Source organism: Gymnogyps californianus, chromosome 6, assembly GCF_018139145.2.
Source record: "Gymnogyps californianus isolate 813 chromosome 6, ASM1813914v2, whole genome shotgun sequence".
Classification (NCBI taxonomy): domain Eukaryota; kingdom Metazoa; phylum Chordata; class Aves; order Accipitriformes; family Cathartidae; genus Gymnogyps; species Gymnogyps californianus.
In genome coordinates, this window is record NC_059476.1 from 16,265,385 (window position 1) to 16,287,589 (window position 22,205).

General features: G+C 41.3%; 1 protein-coding gene across 2 annotated transcripts in view; it reads right to left on the reverse strand.

Annotated features, from left to right (window-relative positions):
• The window catches only part of ARMH3 (armadillo like helical domain containing 3), a 133,934-nt gene that overhangs the window by 93,609 nt on the left and 18,120 nt on the right, over positions 1–22,205 (reverse strand). For both annotated transcript variants that reach the window (XM_050899031.1, XM_050899030.1), the window contains 11 exons: positions 21,991–22,047; positions 20,902–20,945; positions 19,319–19,379; positions 18,236–18,282; positions 17,556–17,631; positions 14,783–14,876; positions 9,833–9,934; positions 5,937–5,995; positions 4,491–4,556; positions 3,382–3,451; positions 1,743–1,803 (listed from right to left, as the gene is read on the reverse strand). In XM_050899031.1, the coding sequence (XP_050754988.1) occupies positions 1,743–1,803; positions 3,382–3,451; positions 4,491–4,556; positions 5,937–5,995; positions 9,833–9,934; positions 14,783–14,876; positions 17,556–17,631; positions 18,236–18,282; positions 19,319–19,379; positions 20,902–20,945; positions 21,991–22,047 (737 nt within the window). The remainder of the gene's footprint in view (positions 1–1,742; positions 1,804–3,381; positions 3,452–4,490; positions 4,557–5,936; positions 5,996–9,832; positions 9,935–14,782; positions 14,877–17,555; positions 17,632–18,235; positions 18,283–19,318; positions 19,380–20,901; positions 20,946–21,990; positions 22,048–22,205) is intronic.

Genomic DNA, 22,205 nt, shown 5'->3' on the forward strand with positions numbered 1-22,205 from the left:
GCTGAGCATCACATTAAGTGCTGTATTTCAAAGTGAATTCTCATAAATTCAGCCAAGAAAAGGAAGCAAACCAGCTAGGATACAGACAGCTGTCTTCAGATCAGGAACAACAATCGCTCTGGGGAGAGACCTGCTATTTCTGATGTTACTGGTACCAGACAATGCCCAGTACCTTTCCACCTACGTATTTGCTTGGCTGTAAGACTACAATTGGCCTCTACAAAAAAAAAAAACTATTTAAGGCACTGACCAGAGAGAATCTGGCAATGGCTAAAACATTTCTTTATAATTACAATAGCTGTTAATGCAAAATACTCTGCAGACATATCTCAGCATTGAAACCTTGTGGTCGTATATAGTAGCATACAGCTTTCTGGGTGAAATCAAGGCATGGAGAAAAGGGATGAGGAGGAGCATACAGTCCTAGTACCCCTGCCTAAGGAGCCAGAGCACCAGCTACCAGCCTATAGACTCCCAAACCACACTGCTTTAGTTATGAAACTGCTTTAGTAATGAAGTTATCCATCCTGGTGGGGTGTCTGTTTTTTAGCTTTGTGCTGAGGATTCATAATACACATAATGGACAAAAAACACCCTTGGTCAAAGCAACCTGGATTTCTCTTTTAAATATTAATGGGCCCTCCCTTGAGCAGCTTCATATTGTCACCTTTTAAATGTATTGCAGAGAACTATGACACTATTTGTGCATTCAGAACACCCACTTTGTCTGCAATAACTGCGTCTGCTATGGGATGGTTTCAGACAGGAGTGTAGTGAAAGGGCTGCACAAACATGCCAAAATGAATGGATACAGATGTCCACTGATGGTTGCTACTGCTCATTATTTTTACTGTCAAGGGGTTTCTAGACGTGACCTTACTTTTGAGCCCAAGTATTTCACACCTTTCTTGTGAAATTCCAATGCACTACACCCATCTACAACTAAATCTCTTATTGTCATTAAAAAAACATTTCTCACAAACTCACAATTGAACTGTACAACCCTTGCAAACGCACTGTAGTTGCAGGGTTATTTGGGCAAAATCAGAACATGCTGAAAAGTTACCTTAAGGGAAAATAGCCTATGTTATCTTTATCTCTTCTACAGAATATAGTGCTGTTCAAGCCTTGGGGAAATTCAGTACTGTAGAAAGAGTCAGAGCAAAGCCAATGATCTGCCTAAATCCTATTTCTGCCCTCCAGGCTAAAGCAGAACAAAGCATTCTAGGGGCCTCCTGGGACACACAGAGTGCTCATGTGTAGCCCTGTCCTCTTCGCTCCTTTTCCCCATTGCAAAGTTTTACCCCTTACTGCCTAACAGGCTATTTCAGGCTTAAACCTCTCTCCCACTCTCCACATTGCCTTCCAGGCCTCACGTCAGTCATCCTTGGTTTTTCAAAACTGTCTTTTCAGTTTCTAGACCAAGATTCATCTTCTGGGAAGTGGGGATTCTTGCAACGACTCTGTATTATGAAACTTCTTTCAGATTGAAAAGCTCTTTGTGTTTGATCAAGTAGATTAGGAAATCGGTCTGAAAGGTGGAAATTCATTTCACTTTCAATTTCCTGGCACACAGAGCATTTTAGAAGTAGAAAAAGTTGCTGGAAGAGTTCATGAAAAGCCATCCTGCTCCCCACCAGCCACAAAGCGTTATTTCAGCCAGAAGATTGCTCTATGACTAGAATTCCACCCAAATTCAAACTTCAAACGAAATCACGACGAGTCACCCCACAGACACTTACACATAGAGATCCATAGGAAATTCTTTCATCATGTGTGTTACAATGAACTCCACCATCAAATCTGACAGAAAAGAAAATGATAGAGTAAGTATTGAGCTAGCTATGGTTAACTTCTAGTGGACAACAATGAGGAAGTCAAACTACCCCACCTACCTATGGTAGGTCAAACTACCCCACTCTACCAGATGACAGCCCTGCTTAGATGAGAGAACCTTCCCTTTTTTTGTTTGTTTGTTTTAAAGAGAATTAGACATCCTCTGGAATTAAAAAAAAAAAAACAACCAAAAAAACCAAACAAAAAAACACCTACTGGAAACTGAGGGCACATAATGTAATTTGCTTTGAGGCACTGCTTCCCCATACGCTTTCCCCCACTATTAGTCAAATAAAGAATACACCACAAATTCTGATGCTCAGAATTGCTCTCATATTTCAAGCCTTGTCACTAATGGAAAATTCCACCGAGAAGCACATTTTAGAAAATCATTCTTACTAGAAACAACGCACAACCTCCATGTTTAGAGAGAAGATATTGTAGAGAACCCCTTTTTTTCCCTAAAATAAATTCTGGAGCAAGTAAACCTAGTCTGATCTCAACACAGACTAAGCTTCTGCTTAAGGCTCATTCGGGGGGTGGGGGGGCGCAGGGGAAAAAGGAGACTGTCTTTTTAACCTTTAAGGGCTCCCAGTGTGAGGATAAGAAGCAAAGAGTACAGAAATACAATTGAAAGAGATAAGTTACTATGGTTCAGCTAATAAACACTAACTGAACTGTGTGTTCTCTGCCCAACACAACTTCAGCATAAAATGCTTAACCCATGCCAGTGGTAACAATTGTGAGATGTAACCTCCTAGGGTACTAATAGCCCAGCAATATGACTCAATAGTAACTAAAAACAGTCTAGGGAAAGAGTGCATGAAAACTGGTAAGTCTGGAAAGATTCTTCACACAGTTGTTGTGTCTTAGCTTCAACAATCACCTGTTTGAAAATGCTGGAGCCTGAGACCGTTTCCACATCATCAGGCTTAAGAGTCATTCAGGGATCCAGGCTCCGTCCATTTCTGCACCTATTTATGCTTTTGGCCTCCACAGCAATGAGTGTCAGAATCTAATCACATGCTGAGTGAAAAGCTTTCAACTGAGCCTCCATATCCACCTGCAAAACCAACCCTAGCTACTGACACTCCTATTGTTTTTTTGCTCAGAAAAGGCTAAATGCCCAGAAAACACCTTCCCCCAACAAACATCTGTCCTTTCTGTAGGTTTGCCCTCATTATATCATCTAGAAAGTACTTGTGACCAACTGTTACTACACTCACCTAAAACTCTGAATTTATTTATCAGCTGCCCTCCCCATTGCTACTTATTCAGGCAAAGGGGGCCAACAGGCTTCTGCAAAACTTACTGTAAATGTATATAGGATTTCTTGCTACAGAGCAGCAATCTTGGATTTAATTTCTCTGTGAGGCAGCCAGGTATAGAGATGGACAGTCCATTGCTAGAAATATCTTTAGCATGTAACTGCCCTCCTTTTAAGTCCATCTATCCCTCCCCTTAATCCACAAATCTCATATTTCTATTGCAGAACAAAAGATGCTTCAGGAACCACAAGCACACACGTACTCTAGCAATACTCACCAAGCACCGCACACACCAGTGGGCGACAGGGCAGGTTCTTGTCTGCTGCTTTCTTCCTATGTCTCATTGGCTTCAAACACACAAAGATGAAAAGAAGTCAGCAGAAGCCTGAAGTGACATTCTGTGTATTAATGTATTTTTCATGCAAACAGTACCATCAGCACAGGCTTCCCTTTGTCTTTTTCTCCAACTGCTATCTTAACTATATTAATCCTAAAGGCCATGGCTGGAGCAAAATTGCGCCTGCTTTTCAGCCTGCTGACCACTGGGTTTTTGTTTTTCTAGCTGTGAATCACACAGTAATTCCTCCCCCTTGGTTAACATACTGATTTGCTCCTGACCCAAAAGTCTGATGTGTATTCTTAACAGCGTGTGCAGTATTAAATGGCTTTGGTCTTTATTGTAACAGACCAGAAAGGCTAATTGAATGGCAAGTTTGTTGCTAAGTGGGAATGACTAGCATCCTTGCAGTATGCTCACTATAAAGACGTTTTTTTTCTGTCCTAGACTAGTGACACTTTCAAGTGCTACTTCACTGTCAGATGAGGTGGAACTTGCCAGTACCACAAAGACAGAATGCATCAAGTTAGGATAACCATTCAAGTTACTTGTAACTACAGAGCTTCATGAGCCAGGTAAAGACACTTCCTCCACAGATACCTATAGGAAAAAGCTCTGGAAAAAATACTTTCCTCCTTGAAGGTAAGTCACCCCACCTAGGACGAAGCATAAGCCAAATTAGAGCACTCTGTGTAACTCCGGCTGGCTATTAATATATCACATGAGGGCTAACACTTGCTGAAGATTAAGGCAGAACATTCTCTCTGCCACTGATTTCCTCAGAGACTTTATAATACACAGCTCCTCCCCAGCTACACAGGCCTCTGAATTCACCGACAGGGCAACCAGCTCTTTGTTCTTTGAAGGAGTAAGACATTCTGAGAGCTATTTCAAAATCATTCCCCAACTACTGCATTTCTCACAGTATTTCCACATGCCTTAGCAATCTAGGTTAGATGTCTGTGACACAGTTTTCAACATACAGGGACTCAAATCCTCTGTGTTCTCATCCCAAAAAGAAAACAGACCATCTGGAGGAAAACACTCACCATCCTGTGTAGGTTTACTCGAAAATTCATGTTGTCATCATGGAGAAAAGCATTAGCATACTGATCCTATTGAAAAGAGCAAGAAAAGGAAGGAGATATTAATAGCCAACCAAAGGCCCAACACCTTCCACTTGCCTCTCAAATCACATGTGTTTCAGTGTAAAACTCCCAACATATAGCTATAAGGTTAGAAAGCCACTTGTCACCTCCTCTTGTCCCACCCATGTCTCCAGTCACACAAAAGTAAACCCCTCCTGATCCCAATTCCACTTTAGTTAAAGTCTGCACTACTGCTTGTTTTGTTAGCAATTTATTTTCCATTCTCCTCCTTTGCTCATCCAAACTCTGGACTGCACACACCACGGTGTCAAGAGTTTAACAAGTGCTATATAACGCATGAGGTGGTTCTCCAGCAAGCAAGTTCCTGTGATTGCGTGGACAAAGGTTTATATTGGCGTTTTGATGGACCCATCATGCCAGAAGTTACTGCAGTACTAGCAGGTAGGTTTATCAGCTGTCCCACCCCTCAGGCAAAGCTCATTCCAAGACCAGCTCTAAATCAAAGCAATGCCTCCAGATAATGCACAGCCAGGTTGGGTAATAAATATACCCTCCCTTTAATACCAGAACCAACACATGCCCTTGCTATGTAGAAACAGAATTTCTTATCTTGTATTATCTATGCATCTACCTGAAGAACTCAAGTGCCAAAAACATTTAATTATAAATATTTGAAATGCAGACGATTAGCTTTCAGGCTGCACCCTGAAGAAACATTACTTCAGAATCCTTACACTGGCTATCAAAATTGCTGCTTTTTATTCTTTGTTAACAATGAAAGGTCTTTACTTGCAAGCAAGCAAAATGCAAATGCCGTGCAAACTCAATCACCATTCAGGACATCAGTCAAGCCATTAGTATATACTTCCCATGAGACAGGACCATATTCAGCCAGGACTGCTGACATAGCTCTGTGATACCGCTTTCTCACCCTGCCACCAGATTTGCTACTTGTCTTGCTTGTAGGGACCTACAACCATGCGGCTTTCTTTCAGACTCGTATCCTTCTTAGGCAGAAGGGGTATGGCATTGCCCATGTTTACCATGAACAGCACAGAGCTGAAAGCCATTAGCACATTACTCATCTAAAAGCCACAGCACAAGGTCACTCAACAGCTAAGAGAGAAAAGGCTTAGGTTCACTCTTTTCTCTCTTCATCCCTGGGAGTTGGCTAACTGAAATAAGATGATCCAATTTTCAAGTTTCAAGTCAATTTTAACAGTACTGCATCAGGTTTATTAGCAAAATGTTAAGTGCCTGAGGTCCTCACTACTCGGTACCACTGCGGATCTTCAGCTCCCCTGCTCAACAGGAGGGAGGGGACGTGCATGTAGACAGAGCCCTGTAACACACCATCTGCTGAACAGTTTCACACAAGAAACCTACCTCTGCTATGCATGTCAGGATAATCAGACACAGCTTGCCACTGTGTAGCCGGTGCTCATCTGCAAAGAAGAAAAAACAAGTCCTCCATGAGCCACACAAGCCTAGCAATGCTGAAGAGCGAGATAGCTGTTGCAGCAAGAGAAAAGCCCAGCCTTGGAGATTCTTCATACTCCTACTTCCTCCGTGATAGCTAATAGTCTAACTACTCTCATCAAGCGTTCACCCTCCAGTCTAACCACTAAATCCCACCAATGTATCACCAGTCTGCGCCAACAGCAAAGCTTCTGATTTGAACTTCCAACACCACTGTAACTATCAGTGGGGCTTCTATCTCATTCAGTTTTACTTCCACAGATATTCTAAATACTGGGGTTAGTCCTCGTCTTTCTGTCACAGCAGAGACGCGCTTGTCCCTCTCTTAGAGAAGATGGAAAGAAAAAGATCAGCTTTACTGTAGGTTATGAAACAAGCAGCAAAGCTTTGCTAGAGGCATAGAATGGTGTAGCAGAATGACTCCTCACATTATGCTCCAAATCCTGAGTTTTAACCCCAATACTGAGAGACATGACCTACTTTGCTTTGTGCAAGACCATGAAAGAAGGAAGTCTGCAAAGACTTAGCATTTTAAACCAAAGGAGTTCCACCCTGATCATGTTCCGCAACTTGTTATTCATCTTACAACTTCAAGCAGCTTTTGCCCTGAATGACAATTGGAGGGCTCACAAATAGAGAGGGACTAAGGCAGAAGAATGCAATTTTTATTTGGATTATTTAAAACTCTTCTCTCTCAATTTTAACCTTGAAATACCAAAAAGCCAAGACACATACGGTCATAGAGTAACTTCAGATGGAAGAAACCTCTGGTCCAATCCTTGCTCAAAGCAGGGCCAGCTAAGATCAGGTTGTTCAAGGCACTGTCCAATCGAGCTCATTTAAAAATCTTTGTTCTAAAAAACAAACCACTCACACCACACACCCCCAAAACCACAAAAAACAAACAAACAAAAAACAACCACAACAACATACTTATAACTAAATTCTGAGGAAGCTTAAAACTGCACATTCCTGAGACCTCCAACAGCTTCTCTAAAGCATAAGACTACTAAACATGCCATCTCAGACATCCACCTTAGAGTCAAACTTGGAGGAGATGGAAATCTGAAACAGTCAGACCACTTTCATATAAATCAGAAGACAGCATCAGCCAAACTCCTTGCATCTTTGCAGGTCACTTTTACAAACGCTTTGCTAGTTAGTGTGTATATGGTAATCTATAAAAATACATAGAATGGGCATAGCTAGCCGTTCTGTCTAGTTTGATGCCTCTTTTGTTTTCTTTTCTATGCTGCTGAGGGACAGATATTTACTAACAAGATGTGCCCTGAAGTGTGCTGATTTCATCTTGCTGCACTAAGTAAGATGAAGAGGAATTTTGGAATGGGAGAGTTAAAAGTCTCTCCTATGTCTCCTTACCTCAGCTAAAATGTTTAAGTGAAAAGTTTTCTACTCCAGCAAAGCAGGAGAAATGGCCTCAAAGAACTCTGATACACTGAAGCCTTGTTATTTTCCTATTGTAAGGCTTCCCTGTATATTTTTGTAGGTGCTGCTACCACTTCTCTCTCTGGGGATCGTGCTGTAAAGGCTCAAGTTTCACACCACACTCTGCCTTCAGCCAATGTGCTGTGAACATCATGCCATTTTCAGCAGTTATGGGGCAGCTATGCAGGCAGTTACTCGCACAGACGCTTCGTACTTTCACAGCATCCTTCATTAAAGGAACAAAGCAGACCACTACCTATGGGGAGGTCTATCAGTATGAACTCTATTTTACAGGTGGGAAAAAATGATGCAGAGTTTTTGTTTCTCCCAAGGCAGCTGCCTCTGACTGACACAAGAGAGAAAACAAGAGGAGGATCTAGCAAATGCAGTCTATTAAATTATGCTCTCTGGGTCAGGACCAAAACAACTGTCTAGTCCTGGATGTGGAACAAACCAGTCTCCCCTCTTAAGTGTTCCCACCTGTCTCAAGACACATGGAGTAAATTAGAGTTATTCATTCTTCTTCTCTTCTTGCTATATTGGTGCCACATGCTTGGTCTTAGACAAGAAGAGAAAAAGTTAGGCAGGGCCCCACCTATCATCAAAATATAAGGACAGGAATATAGCCACTAGAATTAATAAACACTCGTTTGGAAGGCACACTTTTTTTTAAATGATCAGTCAGTGGAGCTCGTTGCCACATACTACCACAGCAGCAAGGAGATTAAGTCTATCAGCCACACAAATTTCAAATGTTATAGAAGCTAGAACCAAAGTAAAGAAAGAAACATCAACTCCTGTCTCATTCCAGAATAAAACCATGTCTCACTGGCTTGTTTAGTAAGGAATCCCCTCTATCAGATTTCACTCCCTATCAAACTAATCCAGTTTGGCAGTTCCTGAGGCCCTATGTAGACTTTCCATATTACAGTGACTAATAAGCGCAGAAGTTAAATTGAAAAACATAAAATTGTTCCATCAGAGACTTGGATCAGCAAGAGACCCTGAGAAAAGCAAATCAGAATGATTAGAGAGCTGGTAAGCCCTCCTCATGTGTGCAATCTGTAAGAAATGACTGAGCAAAGATTGACGTGGTTTAGCTTAAAGACAAAAGCAAGAGGAAACATGAAAGCAGACTTCAAATACATAAGGGCTGACACAAAGAAGAAAGAAATAATCCATTCTCAATATCTATCTTGGAGAAGATAACTAGTAATTAATTTAAATCACAGCAAAGAGTTTAGGAAGCACATGAAGCTTTCTCACAATATGGGTAGTTAAACACTGGAATGGATAGTCTAAAAATGATGCTCCTCTATCAGAGTGTCTTCATCCAACCTGTTAGCAACATCTCTGAGAAAAGATACAGGTAAACCTGATTCTGCCTTGGTTTTGAGGGGTACGCTACATATTTTCATGAAGTCCATTTCGGTCCTAATTTCAATTATTCACTTCTTCCTCAACTAGCTTGCATACTGAACAAGAACAAGACGGCCAGGTACAATTTAACTCCAAGCTAGTAGGTACAAGGAAACTCTCCTGCCTGCTCTCTTATTCAGTGCCAAGCATTCATGAAGTTCAGTAATCGACATATCATAGCTCTGCAGCTATCTTCCTATTTTTGTTCAGTTGTTACATCTAACTTAACAGCAAAAGTCGGTAATAGGCTGACATACGGTACAAAGACCACTTGTTATGTTCACACTGTGGTCCGGCCCATACAACCGCTGGGCAAAACAGCACCCTTGGGTACCTTGAGCAGGAGATGAAGCAATACTTCAACTCCAGCAAGCTGAAATTAACCCCCACAAAACTATCAGGAGAAACAAAAAGCACAATATGGAAATATATCTTCTCAAGCAAATTACTGCCAGTACAGTGTAAGTTACTGCTGTTCTCTTTATAATTAAAGAGCTGCCTGTTTAACCAGCAAGTACCAAAGGACAAAGGAAATATTTCTTCCTAATGCTGAGCTTCGCCTCCTGTGTCAGCTTCTAAATGTTCTTAAAAATACAGTTCTCTGGTACTTGACTTTGCCTCTGACAGACAGTTGGGAATCAGATATGCTCACATCTCCTGCATAGGGACAGGCTTGGTTATTAGGTACTATTATTATTATTATTACATTCTTTCCATATTTGACTTCTCTCCTGCCAGCATTAGGTCCCTCCTAGTCTCACAAATCTTATCTCGCAATAAGAAATAGTTTCATTTTCTCAAAAGGTGGAATCTTCAGTCCTCTAAAGGGACTCCAGTTAACTTTTATTTCTGGAGTCACTAGACATGTTCTTATGCCCTCCTGACTTCAGGAAGCACTGCTTGCTGCATCCACAGCTGCATCAATAGAATTTATTTACCTTTTGTGTCCTGCATCACAATCGAGCTGTACTTCAAGAAGGTTATCAGCAGGTTGCTAGTTTGCACATCAGCATCCAAAGGCAGCTCTGCAGAGCTTATAACTGGAACAAAGATAAGACACATTTACCCTCCACACATACAAGAGAACTATACAGACAACCAAGTCACAGACTCACAGATCTGGGATAGGATCAGCTTATTTGCAGGGTCACCTGACCTCCTCCTCCTTCACGACCACCCAGCAAAGATTTTGTTTTGATGACTGGTACCACTCTCTCAGAGACCATTTCTCCTGCTCTAAGTATAGGTTGTGGTACCCAGCAAAGTGATACCCTTCTCTGTCCTGCCCCGCGGGAGATCAGCCTGCTGTTTTAGCACTCATCAACATTCCCAACCTAGGAAGCTCAAGATATTCTCACCGATAGCCAAATAATTCTTACAACCAACACAGCTAACATTCACATCATTCTCAGTTTGGAAAGAAACATGCCCAGCAAAGACCCTTCTCAGTTTCAGCAGTTTTGGAATTTCAGTTCCAAAAGGTCCACATCAATTCCATTCTTCCCTCCCAACAACAGCCTCTCTTGCAGAAGCAACACAAGACAGTAATGTAACAATTATGGCATGACTAAAATGGTAGAAAAGAGAGGTAGAAAGAGCAGCTTTATAAAAAAAATCAAGAAGCAGAAGCAATCATAGCTTGTGCTAGAGAAATCACAACACAGCAGGGAGCAGAAATGTACTTTCCATACCTGCAGCAGAACAGCAGTTCATTGGCATTTCTCTAGGATACACTCCTTGTTACCCCCAGCTGTACTTTTGACACCTTAACACTGGACATCATCTGCCTTAGACTTTACAAGAAGCTATCTCAATTACTCAGCTAATTGCATGATGTGCCTCCTGCTCGCTCTCCATGTACCATCTGAAGCACTGAGTTTACGGGCTGTCCAACCTCTATCATGTGACTAAGCCACATTTTTACTGATGACTGAGCCTGAGCTGTCCGCAAGGGCCATTCTCAGCCTTCCCATTCTGAAAGGCTTTATGAGAAATATTGAAGGGGGGGGGGGAAGATAAGTGGGAAGAATGCAGCATGCATTTACCTGCAGATCCGGCCAGATAAGGCTGATATTGTTTAAGACAAATTAGCTCAGACAAAAAAACCAAACCAAACCAAAACTGATGGAGCTAGTCTAGGAGGACTTCAGTAAAGCATTTAATACAGTTCTGTATGAAAAATTAAGAGTGAAGCAGATAGGTGGGAACCAATACAGAAATTTACAGTACATCAAAGATCTGCAAAGGAGAAACAATTGGAGAAATTATTAGCCTGGGAAGAAGTTACTACTTGAATTCCTTAGGTGTCAGTTTAGGGAATAGTTTTCTTTTTTGTGAGTGACCCGGGCACAAGAAACAGTTGCTTACTCATGAATCTGCTAATGGCAGAAAGCTGGGATATGTAAACAGAGGAATATCAGACTACGCGCACAGAATGGGATAAAAACAAGGACCAGATAATAAATACAAGATGAAATTCAACAATACAAGCCATAAGGTCAGGAATTCAGGGATTTATTTCCATGGCAAGCTGAGAGCTCATCAGCTGCAAACAAAACACTGTGATACCATGGTACACTATCAGATCAGAAGATGACGAGCTACCAACACAAAGCACTGAAGAGTGTGGTCCTACAACATATCCAGAAATGCATTTCCAGCAGAGATAGGAACATAGTAATGCCCTGCACAAGGTGCTGGTGAGACTTTGTCTCGAACACTGTGCATAATTATGCTGATCCCATGTTCAAAGAGGATGAACTCATACTTGAACAAGTTTAGAGAAAGGATAGTAGGTTGATCAGAGGAACAGTGCCCTTCTTATGAGACAGCAAAATACATAGGTGAGTAACCCAATGTATGAAAAAGAGCTATCTGTGTTCCAAAGTAAGGCTAACATCATGATAAATGGGTATAAACTGACAAGAAATGAAGGTTGGAAAGTCGAAGATTTCTAACCAAGGAACAAGATGCTGAAACTGCCTCCCAATAGGAATTATTGAGAAACAAATTTAACAAATTAAGACAGAGTTTAATAAATTTAAGGGATTCTATGATGATGTGCCTGCAAGCACAAGGCACTAGATTCAAGGAGTCAGAGGGATCTTTTCCAGCTCTACGTGCCTGTCCTGACATGACAATAACATTACTGTTCTGGCTGCCTAGGAGCTCAAACTCGCAGGTTTTCACATGCAGGGGGTCATAGGTGGCTTGAATTACGATTGCCAGAAGGCTCTCTCTTTTCTCAAGCTATAAAAACAGCCTAAAAGATAGGGCTCCCTTTGCACTGGAAACAGATCTGCAGACCACTAGGACACACATCTTAAGAACCATATTATCTCTCTTCCATCTGTCCTCAGAAATGCTCACGGCTTTTCTCACTCTTGAGGAAAGAAAAAGGTATTTATGATGAGATTGGACCTTGTAAAAACTGAGGAATTACATCGGATTTTTGGATGGCTAGGTTTGGGGCTCTGAGGGGAAGTGATTTGATCCTGTACGCAACTGTGTTTTGGTTCAGAGAAAAGTCTGCTTTAACAAACAACGCCTTTCATCATTCAAGCCTTATATCTCATAACCCTGTAATGAGGCAAGCAAGGCTTATTTACCCCTGGAACTGGGGCAAGCACAAGCACAGAAGGATGAAGGAGACGAAACAACAGTAAAATACAGGATTCTTTAAACCAAGCACTGAGAGGCCCAGAGCACAGCAGAAGTTCTCATGGAGCTCAGGATTATACAATCACCTTGAATACAAAATTGTAGCCCTTGGAAACAACAGGCCAAATACATCAATGTAACCTCGCTGTTCGAATCAGATCAAAGAAAAGATAATGGAGCTTTTAGCTTCTAAAGGCTGCACATCCCCACGTGTGAGCTGTTTTAGTCCATTCAGCCTTGAAGCTCTGGGGCTCCTGACACATTGCTAACGTGCCCAGTCTGTTGGCAAAGTCTATGCAATGAGACTGGAAGCTTTTTCACCCCCAATATTATGAGTAGCTCAAAGATTTAGCTAAAAGTCTGAAAAATGTATTTATATCCCCAGTGGGTCCTTCCGGAGCTGTTACAATGAACGCAGTGAATGAATATTTAACAACAGTAAGCAAACTGACATTTAGATAACTATGGTGACAGGCACACTTGATTTACATATTATGGATCAACAGTTTCTAGCAAAAGTCTCATGTTTAAAAAAAAGAAGAAATCACTCTGAAGAACACATCACTGCTTATCCTGGTTCATGCTACAGACCTTGATTTTTTTAACACACATTTTGAAACTTTAAAAGGTCTTAATTCACATTATAGGCTAATAGCCAGAGAAATTTCAAACCAGAATATGAACCCATTTTTAATCCCAGTCAGTACAAAAAAAAAGCACCTGAAACCCATAGACGGATTTCTACATGTTGCTGTAGCTTGGAAATAGCTCAACTACACTTTTTTTTTTTTTAAATGCAGGAAAAAGAAAGCAATCTTTTCATTCCAAAGCCAAAAATCCTCTTGCTAACTTTCAGCCATAGTCAAATTTTACAGCCGAGTTGCAAGACCTTAGAAAATGAGGAAAATTCTGACATACTTTTAAAATAACAGCAGTACTAAAGCACCACCAAACTAAACCAAGCCAAGGTCCTCAAAAAAAAAATTATCAGTGACAGTAGGGATCAGCAAGGTGACAGCAAATAGAAATAAAGAATGCTTCCCGATGTAATTGCTGCACATTAAGATCAGCTCCTCTCCTTAAACTTAGTAACCTTACAAGCAGCAAGAAGCCTCAAGCTTCACAAGATCACTGTCTCTGCTGAAAGCAGGATGGAGTTTTTGTTTTGCTTTTGTTTTTTGGTAAATTAAAAAAAGAGAGTGCAAGCAAGCTGTAGATGTAGGTAAGCATAAATTCTGTCAGTTGTATAATATGGTGTGTGGGCGGATACATTTGCAACAAACACATTGAACAGAAGCCCACAAAATGCCCGTCCCTCTACATTTTATGTTATATGCACAGGGAGACTTGAGACATAGGGGGCTTTTTAACTGAAGCTTTTGATATCCATGGTAACCAGACAGAATTCATCCACAAGGAGGATCATCCTTAACTAGGATATCAAATGACCTGAATAGCTGATATAACTGAGTAACCCAGGCTGCTTTTCCTCAGAAATATTTCCAAACTGTGCTCCATTCAAACTGACTCTGTTCCTTCATTAAACACTTTCTTCACATCTAGATGATGCCATTAAAGTACGTGACAACAGCCATTTGATTTCTTCTCTTAAACTAGGCTACATCTATCCATACCTTAAACAAAAAGGATTTTATTTTAGATTATTTCAAAGCGTATTTACGTGGACATGTAACATTTCATTTAGAAGAAAGATCTCAGGGCAAGCAGTCATTTACAAAGCCTATCAGAGAAAAGACAAGAGGGAGAAATACCTCCACACCCAGGCTGGATTCAAATCCCAATTAATTCAAAGCTGGGGACAAGTGCATTAATGACAAGCAGGAATCCACTGCAATTCTCCGTAAATCTGCTCCAATGACAAATAATCCCAGGCGAAAAACCTGACGCTAGAAATATCCATAAGTAAAAGCCTACATAGAATAACTAATGGGCTGGGTATATCTTCATGCGGATACCGGGACAGTACTGTTTTCAGAAGGAATATCAGTATAATTTCATTGAGCAATATACAAGGCAAAACAGAAATAAATTTGAGTCAAAGAATCTTGCTTACTGCCTTGTTTAGTAAAGCAAGTTGCTCCAGGAAGAGACCACCAGGTTACATCTGCTCCAGACAGACCTCATTAGTTGCCATCTTGAGAAAATGCTTTGCTAGTTATTTTACAGTTTTTAATTGTTTTTCCCTAGGAGATCATTACATTTCTTACCATCTGAAGAAGGCGGAGTGGTTCCAAGTGGAGTGACAGGTGTCGCTGGAATTGGGCTTGTTGGTGTTGTCATCAGCCCCATTTCAGGATGGCTCTAACAGAAAACATGAATGCCCAGGTCAATAGCTTCCCTATGCACTAGTTACACAGATGGCTACTTGTACTGTTCCACGCTCTCGCACAATAGACATGACTAATGAAGTCTCAGGAAACTTCAGCCTCTCCTCCAAAAAGCAAGGCTATGCTTCCTGACTTTGGACATCTAACAATGAAACTGCACATCAATTTTTTTACTCCACAAAACATAAAAATACGTCAGAAAGTGGTGGCTGTCCCCAGCAGACAGATAACATGCCCTTCCCCAGCGTAGAATGGGAAAACGTATGCAAAAGCCTACACTGTTTATAGCTTCCAATTCCCCCCAAAACAACCCAAGGGCGTGCATTTGAAGTCTTCCTCCAAGATCCTTTTATTTCTCTTTCCAAAAGCAAATTCTCCTTGCTCCTGCCCTCCACCTGTTCATATTCAAAGATGATGGCAATTTATTACTTCCCTGTCTCACTATAAAGCCCAGGCACTGCAGGAAAAGAGTGCATAACATAAATAACACTATCATTATCGATCCTCTTAGCTTCCATCAGTCGGTTACTCTCCCCATTTCATCTTTGCTAATAGTTGCCTGCCTAATTACTGCTTTGACTTTACTCTCCGAAACCTTCCGGATCTATCCACACTGGTGAGACTGTAGGCAATCTGCCACGCTATTTTAAGTCTGGCTGCCAAGCAAAGTGTCCATTTCATAGGGCAAGTTTTACATAAATGTATCATCTGCCTGAATGTATCATCATAATCTCAAAATAAAAGAAAGGGATACAGAACTGCTGATTTGATGTTATTTCCACAGGATTTTTCACAAGTGGATATCCTCCACATTGTCTTTGAATATCTCATTTTATGAGCAACTATAAATGCAGGTACTTTATGGGAAGCACAGACACACATACTACAATTCAAAGACAATTTTAAATCATTACAGGTACTGATTTAAACTTTAAAATACAATTTTCCATTGAAAATCTTACATAAAACAGATTTCCTTCCATAGATTTTTGCTATGGTGTTTACCTTTCTTTTCCCCAAACACTAACCATCAGTTGAGAGATAATAGTGCCACCTAGCAGCAAAAACCGAGGACCAACAAGCTGGTAAGTATACCAAAACCTTAACACTTCAGGCATTAACACAACTGTATCCCTGCTCTTCCTATGTGCCCACACAGCAGCAGGTAGTCAGTCATGCAGTCCCTAGCAATGGACACCAACTTAGACGAGACCGTTCATCAGCTTTCATGAGGTTTTTTCCAAGGACAGCACGACCTACCTTGCCCTCTCTTAAATGAAGGATTACAGACAATCCACCCAAGAACATCAGGCCTCCACTTCAATTAAACCCACTGATCAGTGGCCACTTCAGCTATCACTTTAAAAATAAAAGGATAAACTAGTTATTTGTGAGTTTAAGGGCTTTTACTCTAGCTGCTCTTTTCCTGCCCTACTCTTTTCCCTGCCAAAGGTCTCTCTTCCCTCAGGGATATCTTGACCACAGAAAGGCCTAAGTTGGTATTACACAGAAGTGAAAAAGCAGAAATCTCTCACAAGTGGTAGGAATGAATAACCTGGGAAAAGAGAGGCAGGGAACCTCAGCAAATTAACCACCCATGGAACAGAAGCTTTCTTCAGAGGCAGCAGATCTGCCTATCAGACCTCTTCCATCACCACTACTGTCAGGAGTCCCCAAAGGTCTCCTCCGTCATACCAAGTGTCTAGCCTGTGATGCATGGCTGTACTCGGAGGACCTGAAATAACTGGGGAAAGGTGTTAAATGTTTTGTTGATGTCATTTTTCTCACAGATTACCAGCAGTACTTACAAACCAAAATTAAAAGCCTAAACCTGAAGGTTTTCCTAAACACATCAGGCTATCCTTCCAGCCAGCCACAGCACGATCACTGGATCAGACAGACTTGTTATCTGTCTCCCAGCAATAACCACCTTTGCAAACTCACACAGTGTTTAGAAAAGCATCCAGAGGTTGTGATCAGAGGTATGGAGCAGCCCACTGCTTCTCAGAAGGCTGCCATAGCTGTTTCTTCACCATAAACAGCACAAGGATGAGTGCTATGCTCCAGCAACAGTCTCCCAAGCAAAAGGGGTTGGGCTCTCCAAGGAAGTTTGAACACAAAACAGTATTTGAAACAACAGTCATCACATGTCAATTAGTCCCTAAATGAAGGATACCCAAACAGACAACAACACGCCATCTGTGCACACTCACACAGGACAATTCATCCAACTTTGGAGCAGGGTCAGCCTCTTTCCTCAACCCTAAACTAAGAGGAGCATGAATTGCTCCGATAGCTGCAGCAACCTTATCCCTACCAGTCCACTCACTTCATCCTCCCCCTAAAGGCAGTATCAATAGGGCACAGAAGGCACTCCACACAGCCTTTCCCATTCAGTGGGAAAAATGGCTCATTCCAACATGAGCTGTGCCCTCAAAACTTTACTCATTTTCTGGCAAGGCAGGAAGCATTTCCTAAAAGTATAATAAACCCAGGCCCTGGTCTGCTTCTGATCTTTCATGCTCATCTACACCTATGACAAGTAAGCAGGGAAAAAAAAGAAAACTTATTTTTTCACCAATTCCATTTTTGACTTTCTAATTTCAAAGACATCCACTACAAAGAAATGGGCAAACATCGCACTGAAACTCACTTGTGCCAGAACTGTGATGAAATTCCGATTTAAGTGAACAGCTTCATAGAGGGCCAGAAGGATTGCTTCATTCGTTCTGTGGAAAGGATACAGACAAAAGCACAGTTAGTTAAGGGCTAACATCAGATGAGAATCCCAAGAGCAAAGTTTTTCAGAAGCATGGCCCATCTGAAAGAAGAAATTTTTTCTTCAACTATATAAAACTCTGCCTCTGCTTTGTTCCCTTCCTGCTGAAGGTCTCCCTCGTTGCTCAAACAGTGTTTTCTCTTTAAAGTCTTTTCTTTTAAGGGCAGAGGTTCCTACAGACACCACAAACCCTCATATTAATCACATGCCCCCTTGATTTAGAAAACATTTTGTTGGGGACAAGAGTGCACGAACCATCACTTCCCATCTGCCACCTCCAACATGCCTATTACATGTTAAAAATGCCTCACAAAAACCACAGGGGGGGTTTTATACACTTCATTACAAGCAATTCAGCTGTGGCTCCTCCTGCTGCACCCTTCTCACTTAAGTGAGAATCCTTGGATTGCAGGGGTGTGGTACCGTTTTAGTTACAAGAGAACTTGTCTCTCTAGTTTCCTTTGCTACATTAGAACAGCTCCAGGATGGAGCAGATCACGTTGACCAGTGTGGTGAGTTGCCATTCATTGTGTAACTAACATCTGTGCACTTACTGGACTGAGATCTTCTCATCAGCATCTGCTATGAACATGCTGCCCACCTATGGAAAGAAAGAGTATTGCATAGGAGGAATTTGTGAAAGCTAATAGACAACAAGAGAGAAGACATGGATTTAACTAAATCAGAAGTGCCCTGAGAACACCTCTCCCATCCAAGGCACACATGCAACTTTCTTTCTAATACTAGTAAAATACAAATGGGAAACAGCATGACCATCTACAAACGCATTTTATTTTGCACTGCTGTCACTGACCAATGCTTCCCCTGTCAGATCACAAAAGAGGAAAAAAAGGACTGTATCTTGAATCCCAAGCTGGATTAGTCTGCAATTCTGTAAGAGGACAACAGAGATCATTTCCTATCTGCTTGCCCCAAAGTGGTAGCAGTTTTACCCATGTCACTCCTGACAGAGAGCTGTCAACACTGAACTATCCTTACAGGAAATTTTCCTGTCAGTTAGATCTCAGACTACAATTAAATCTCAGACTAAAGCAAAGCCAAGCTGAACAAGGGGAACAGTGCATACTCTTTACAAGGAAGAAATTCACAATTGCCTTTGGAGGGTACTCCTCCGAAAATGCAGACACTGCCCATTGCAGAATCCAAGCTTACTTCATAGCTACAGTGCACCCAGGCTTGAAAAACCAGACAGTAAAGGAACAGATCTCTAAAGCTAGTGACAGACTAGACTTTGCCACAAAAATATTCAGCTTCTCTGTTTTAGGCTACATCAGCAGAGCAGCAACTTGTTTTTAAAAATAAGTAGCTGTTTAAAACTGTCCAACAAGCAATTGTGATTTTTAAAATAAAGTCAACTAGAATAAAGAAGATGAAGGAAAACAATTTCAATTATCAACACCAGAACAGAGATCTCATCCTTTGAAAGAGCTTTCGCAGTCAGACAACACCACGCTCCTCAGAATACAGCCATTTCAGTTGTATTTGGTTTGGATTGGATCAATGCATCTCCTCCTCCAGAACCCACATCCCAAACTCAGTTTTTGGAAACACCCTCCTGCTGAACATCCATGAAGGCACCTATTTTAAGAATAGAAAAACACTGCTTGCTTGCTTACCATATTAGTTAGGGCTGAGAAGAAACCACTCTGGTGCTCCTCTTCCTTATCTTTGTATTGCCTAAACAAAAAGGGCTAAGGATGAAGCTTCAGGGTTAGAAATGGAACTAGGGTTATTTTATCTAAATTCCTATGAGACAGTCTTATCTGATAAGGATACAGGATGGAGAAAGCTTCAACATTCACAAGCCCTCTTCAAGAACTCTCAAAAAGAGATGCAAAAGGTATTAAACTATTTGTAAATCGTGTAGAGGTGAAGTGGGGTTGCTGAAAGATGTCAGACTGAACAACGCTTGTGCTGTTACAGAGGATACCTCCAGTCTGGGCTAACGCCGAAGGAAAGGGACAAAGTGACTTAGGAAATTTCGTCCTGCACCAGCAAAACAGTAATGAACCACATGAACACACACAGTCAGTAAACACAGAACAGTTTCATTTCAATCATCAACCGCTACAGACTAAACCAGAGTCGATCACTGTATGGCCAGCAGAAACCATGATGACCACTATAGTTAATGGCCTGATCCCACGTTCCTGGGGTAAGTGAAGGGACTGGAACTGGAGTAAGTGAAGTCAACAAATAGGTCGGGTACCTCAGATTTAAGCTAAGTTGCTTCATTTGGCATTCAAATGGACTAGCAAAGCTTACATGGCCATATATTGTGTCTTTCATACAGGAATCTGATCACACACAATACAACATGCAACAAAACAATTTAAATTTTTTGGGAAGGGGAAAAGAAAGAGCTAAGCAAAACAGGCCGCAGTCTGACACAGCTTTTGTCCGAATGAAGGAAGTTGGGTGAGTGAGGTTTTTTCTGCTTTACTCTAATAATTTACTCTGTTAAACACATTTACATGATTTGCTGATCTTGCCAGTCATCTGCATATCTATAATAGCAGACCTTCAAAGGAATTAAAACATTTTTCTGGATACTTTGAGAATCCTACTGCACAAAAAAAAGTCTTGGGTTGCTCAGGTGAAATTGCTGTAAGTTTCCAAATTTTTCTGAAGCACTTTCTTCTTAGGAAAACTTACACATTTTGTGCTGTTGCTTATGAAGCAGAGGCTGGGAACATGCTACCCCTACTGCTGGCTTTCTGGCTCTTTCTTCAGAAGCAGTTAATGCTTTCCACCATTTGCAAGAGCATACATCACCTAATCATCTCTGATCTGGCGTGTGGATAGTCCTGGATACATTTGTTTGGTTTAGATCGTGTTTCAGTTAAATCAATTTTCTAACAGAGAAGTACTCAGCAAATCATTTATCTTTTCACTTGGGACTAAGATTTTACAAGGTTCATACAAAGGTAAAATCCATGATAGTAAAAACATACAATAGATATCTTCCCCTACAGCACGATCTCTCCTGAAACACATCAGCACAGCTGGTACAGATGCATTTACACTTGCAATGACAGCAACAACTGAGCCGAAGTACCTCAAAGCATAAGACTATTCCCTGCCTCTCCACGTGCATCAGGGCTGTTAGGTGATAAATAAGTGCTTTAACATAAAAAAAGTTTGTGGAAACGTATAGCAACTATCGTGCATTGGAAAACAAGAGACAATTAGGTTTTACCTGTTATATTCCGATAAAGCCTGGGCAATTACAAGTCCCATTCCCTGAAAAAAAGCGTTAAAAAAAAAATCTTTATGTTACAAATCTCAATGCGGGAAATCACACGCTGAATACACATAGCAGTGCTGCCCCTGCCAAGATAACCTAGCATGCTATGAAGAATTTCCCCTGACACTGTTTACACTATTAAGACATGCTACAATACAATAAAAATATCATCCAAAAATCAAGACACCAAAATTTAAAGTTGAATATCTAATTATTAAGCTCAACAGAGAACATTTACTCTCCTGGGACCTCCAGACAGAGCTTACTCACTCAAGAAGCCTCAATAAAGCAGCAAGAACTTCAGAAGGAAGCTGGTGTCTGAGGAAAGACATCCAGAAGTTCAAAACAAAGGCCATAAACACTAGTAACCTGTTCACTACTTGCAAGCAGCCTCCACCATTCCACAGCTACTGATCATCCTTTCTGTCAGCTAATTTAATTAACTCAGAATAATAGTTCTCGCCCTTTAGTTAGCATGGAGCTTGCTTTTTACTCCATGCCTAAAGAACAGCTTCAAAGTCCAGACCTCACATAGCTCACAGTGTGCTGCCACTTTCTATCCAGGCCTGGATACAAAACTTAGGCAGTGGCTACAACCCAAAACATGCTGCAGGACTCTTGACTCGGGTACAAGCTTCCACTGAGCTACAAGAATTGACCTGTGGACGGGTAAAATCGGATGACACAGCACTGGAAATGAGATCTTCTCTGGCATAAGCCATCTTGTGCCTCTTTGGCACGTGACAGCAAATAGCATATAGATAGTTCATAAATGTATAATAGATCAACTTTAGCATGTTCCTTGCTACATAGCTTTTTAATCACCCCCACCATTTAACTGGTGATCAAACTGTCCAAATCATGAGCTGCCTAACCTATTACAAGAGTGCAGTTAGGGCAGAAACCCACCATACTGGTGTTCTTTACAGTAGCACTGTTCCTAGACCTTCTTTCTACCAGACACCATGACTACATTTATTACACTAACACCACACGTGAAAGCATGCCCAGCAGCGCAGAGGAATCAAGTCAAATACTCACATTGAGTGTGGCCTCATCATCTACGATGGAGAGCTTCACAATGTAGGGATTCACTGACTGCTCAGGGTGGGGGGAGAAGGAAGAAAGAAAATTGGTTTTAAGTTCAGCCTTCAGGAAAACAACACTATTATCTTTCCAAGTTTACCCAGCCACCTGGGAAGAATCTCTCTCCTGTCCCACAAAGCAGAATACACATAAAGAAACAGGAGTCAAGC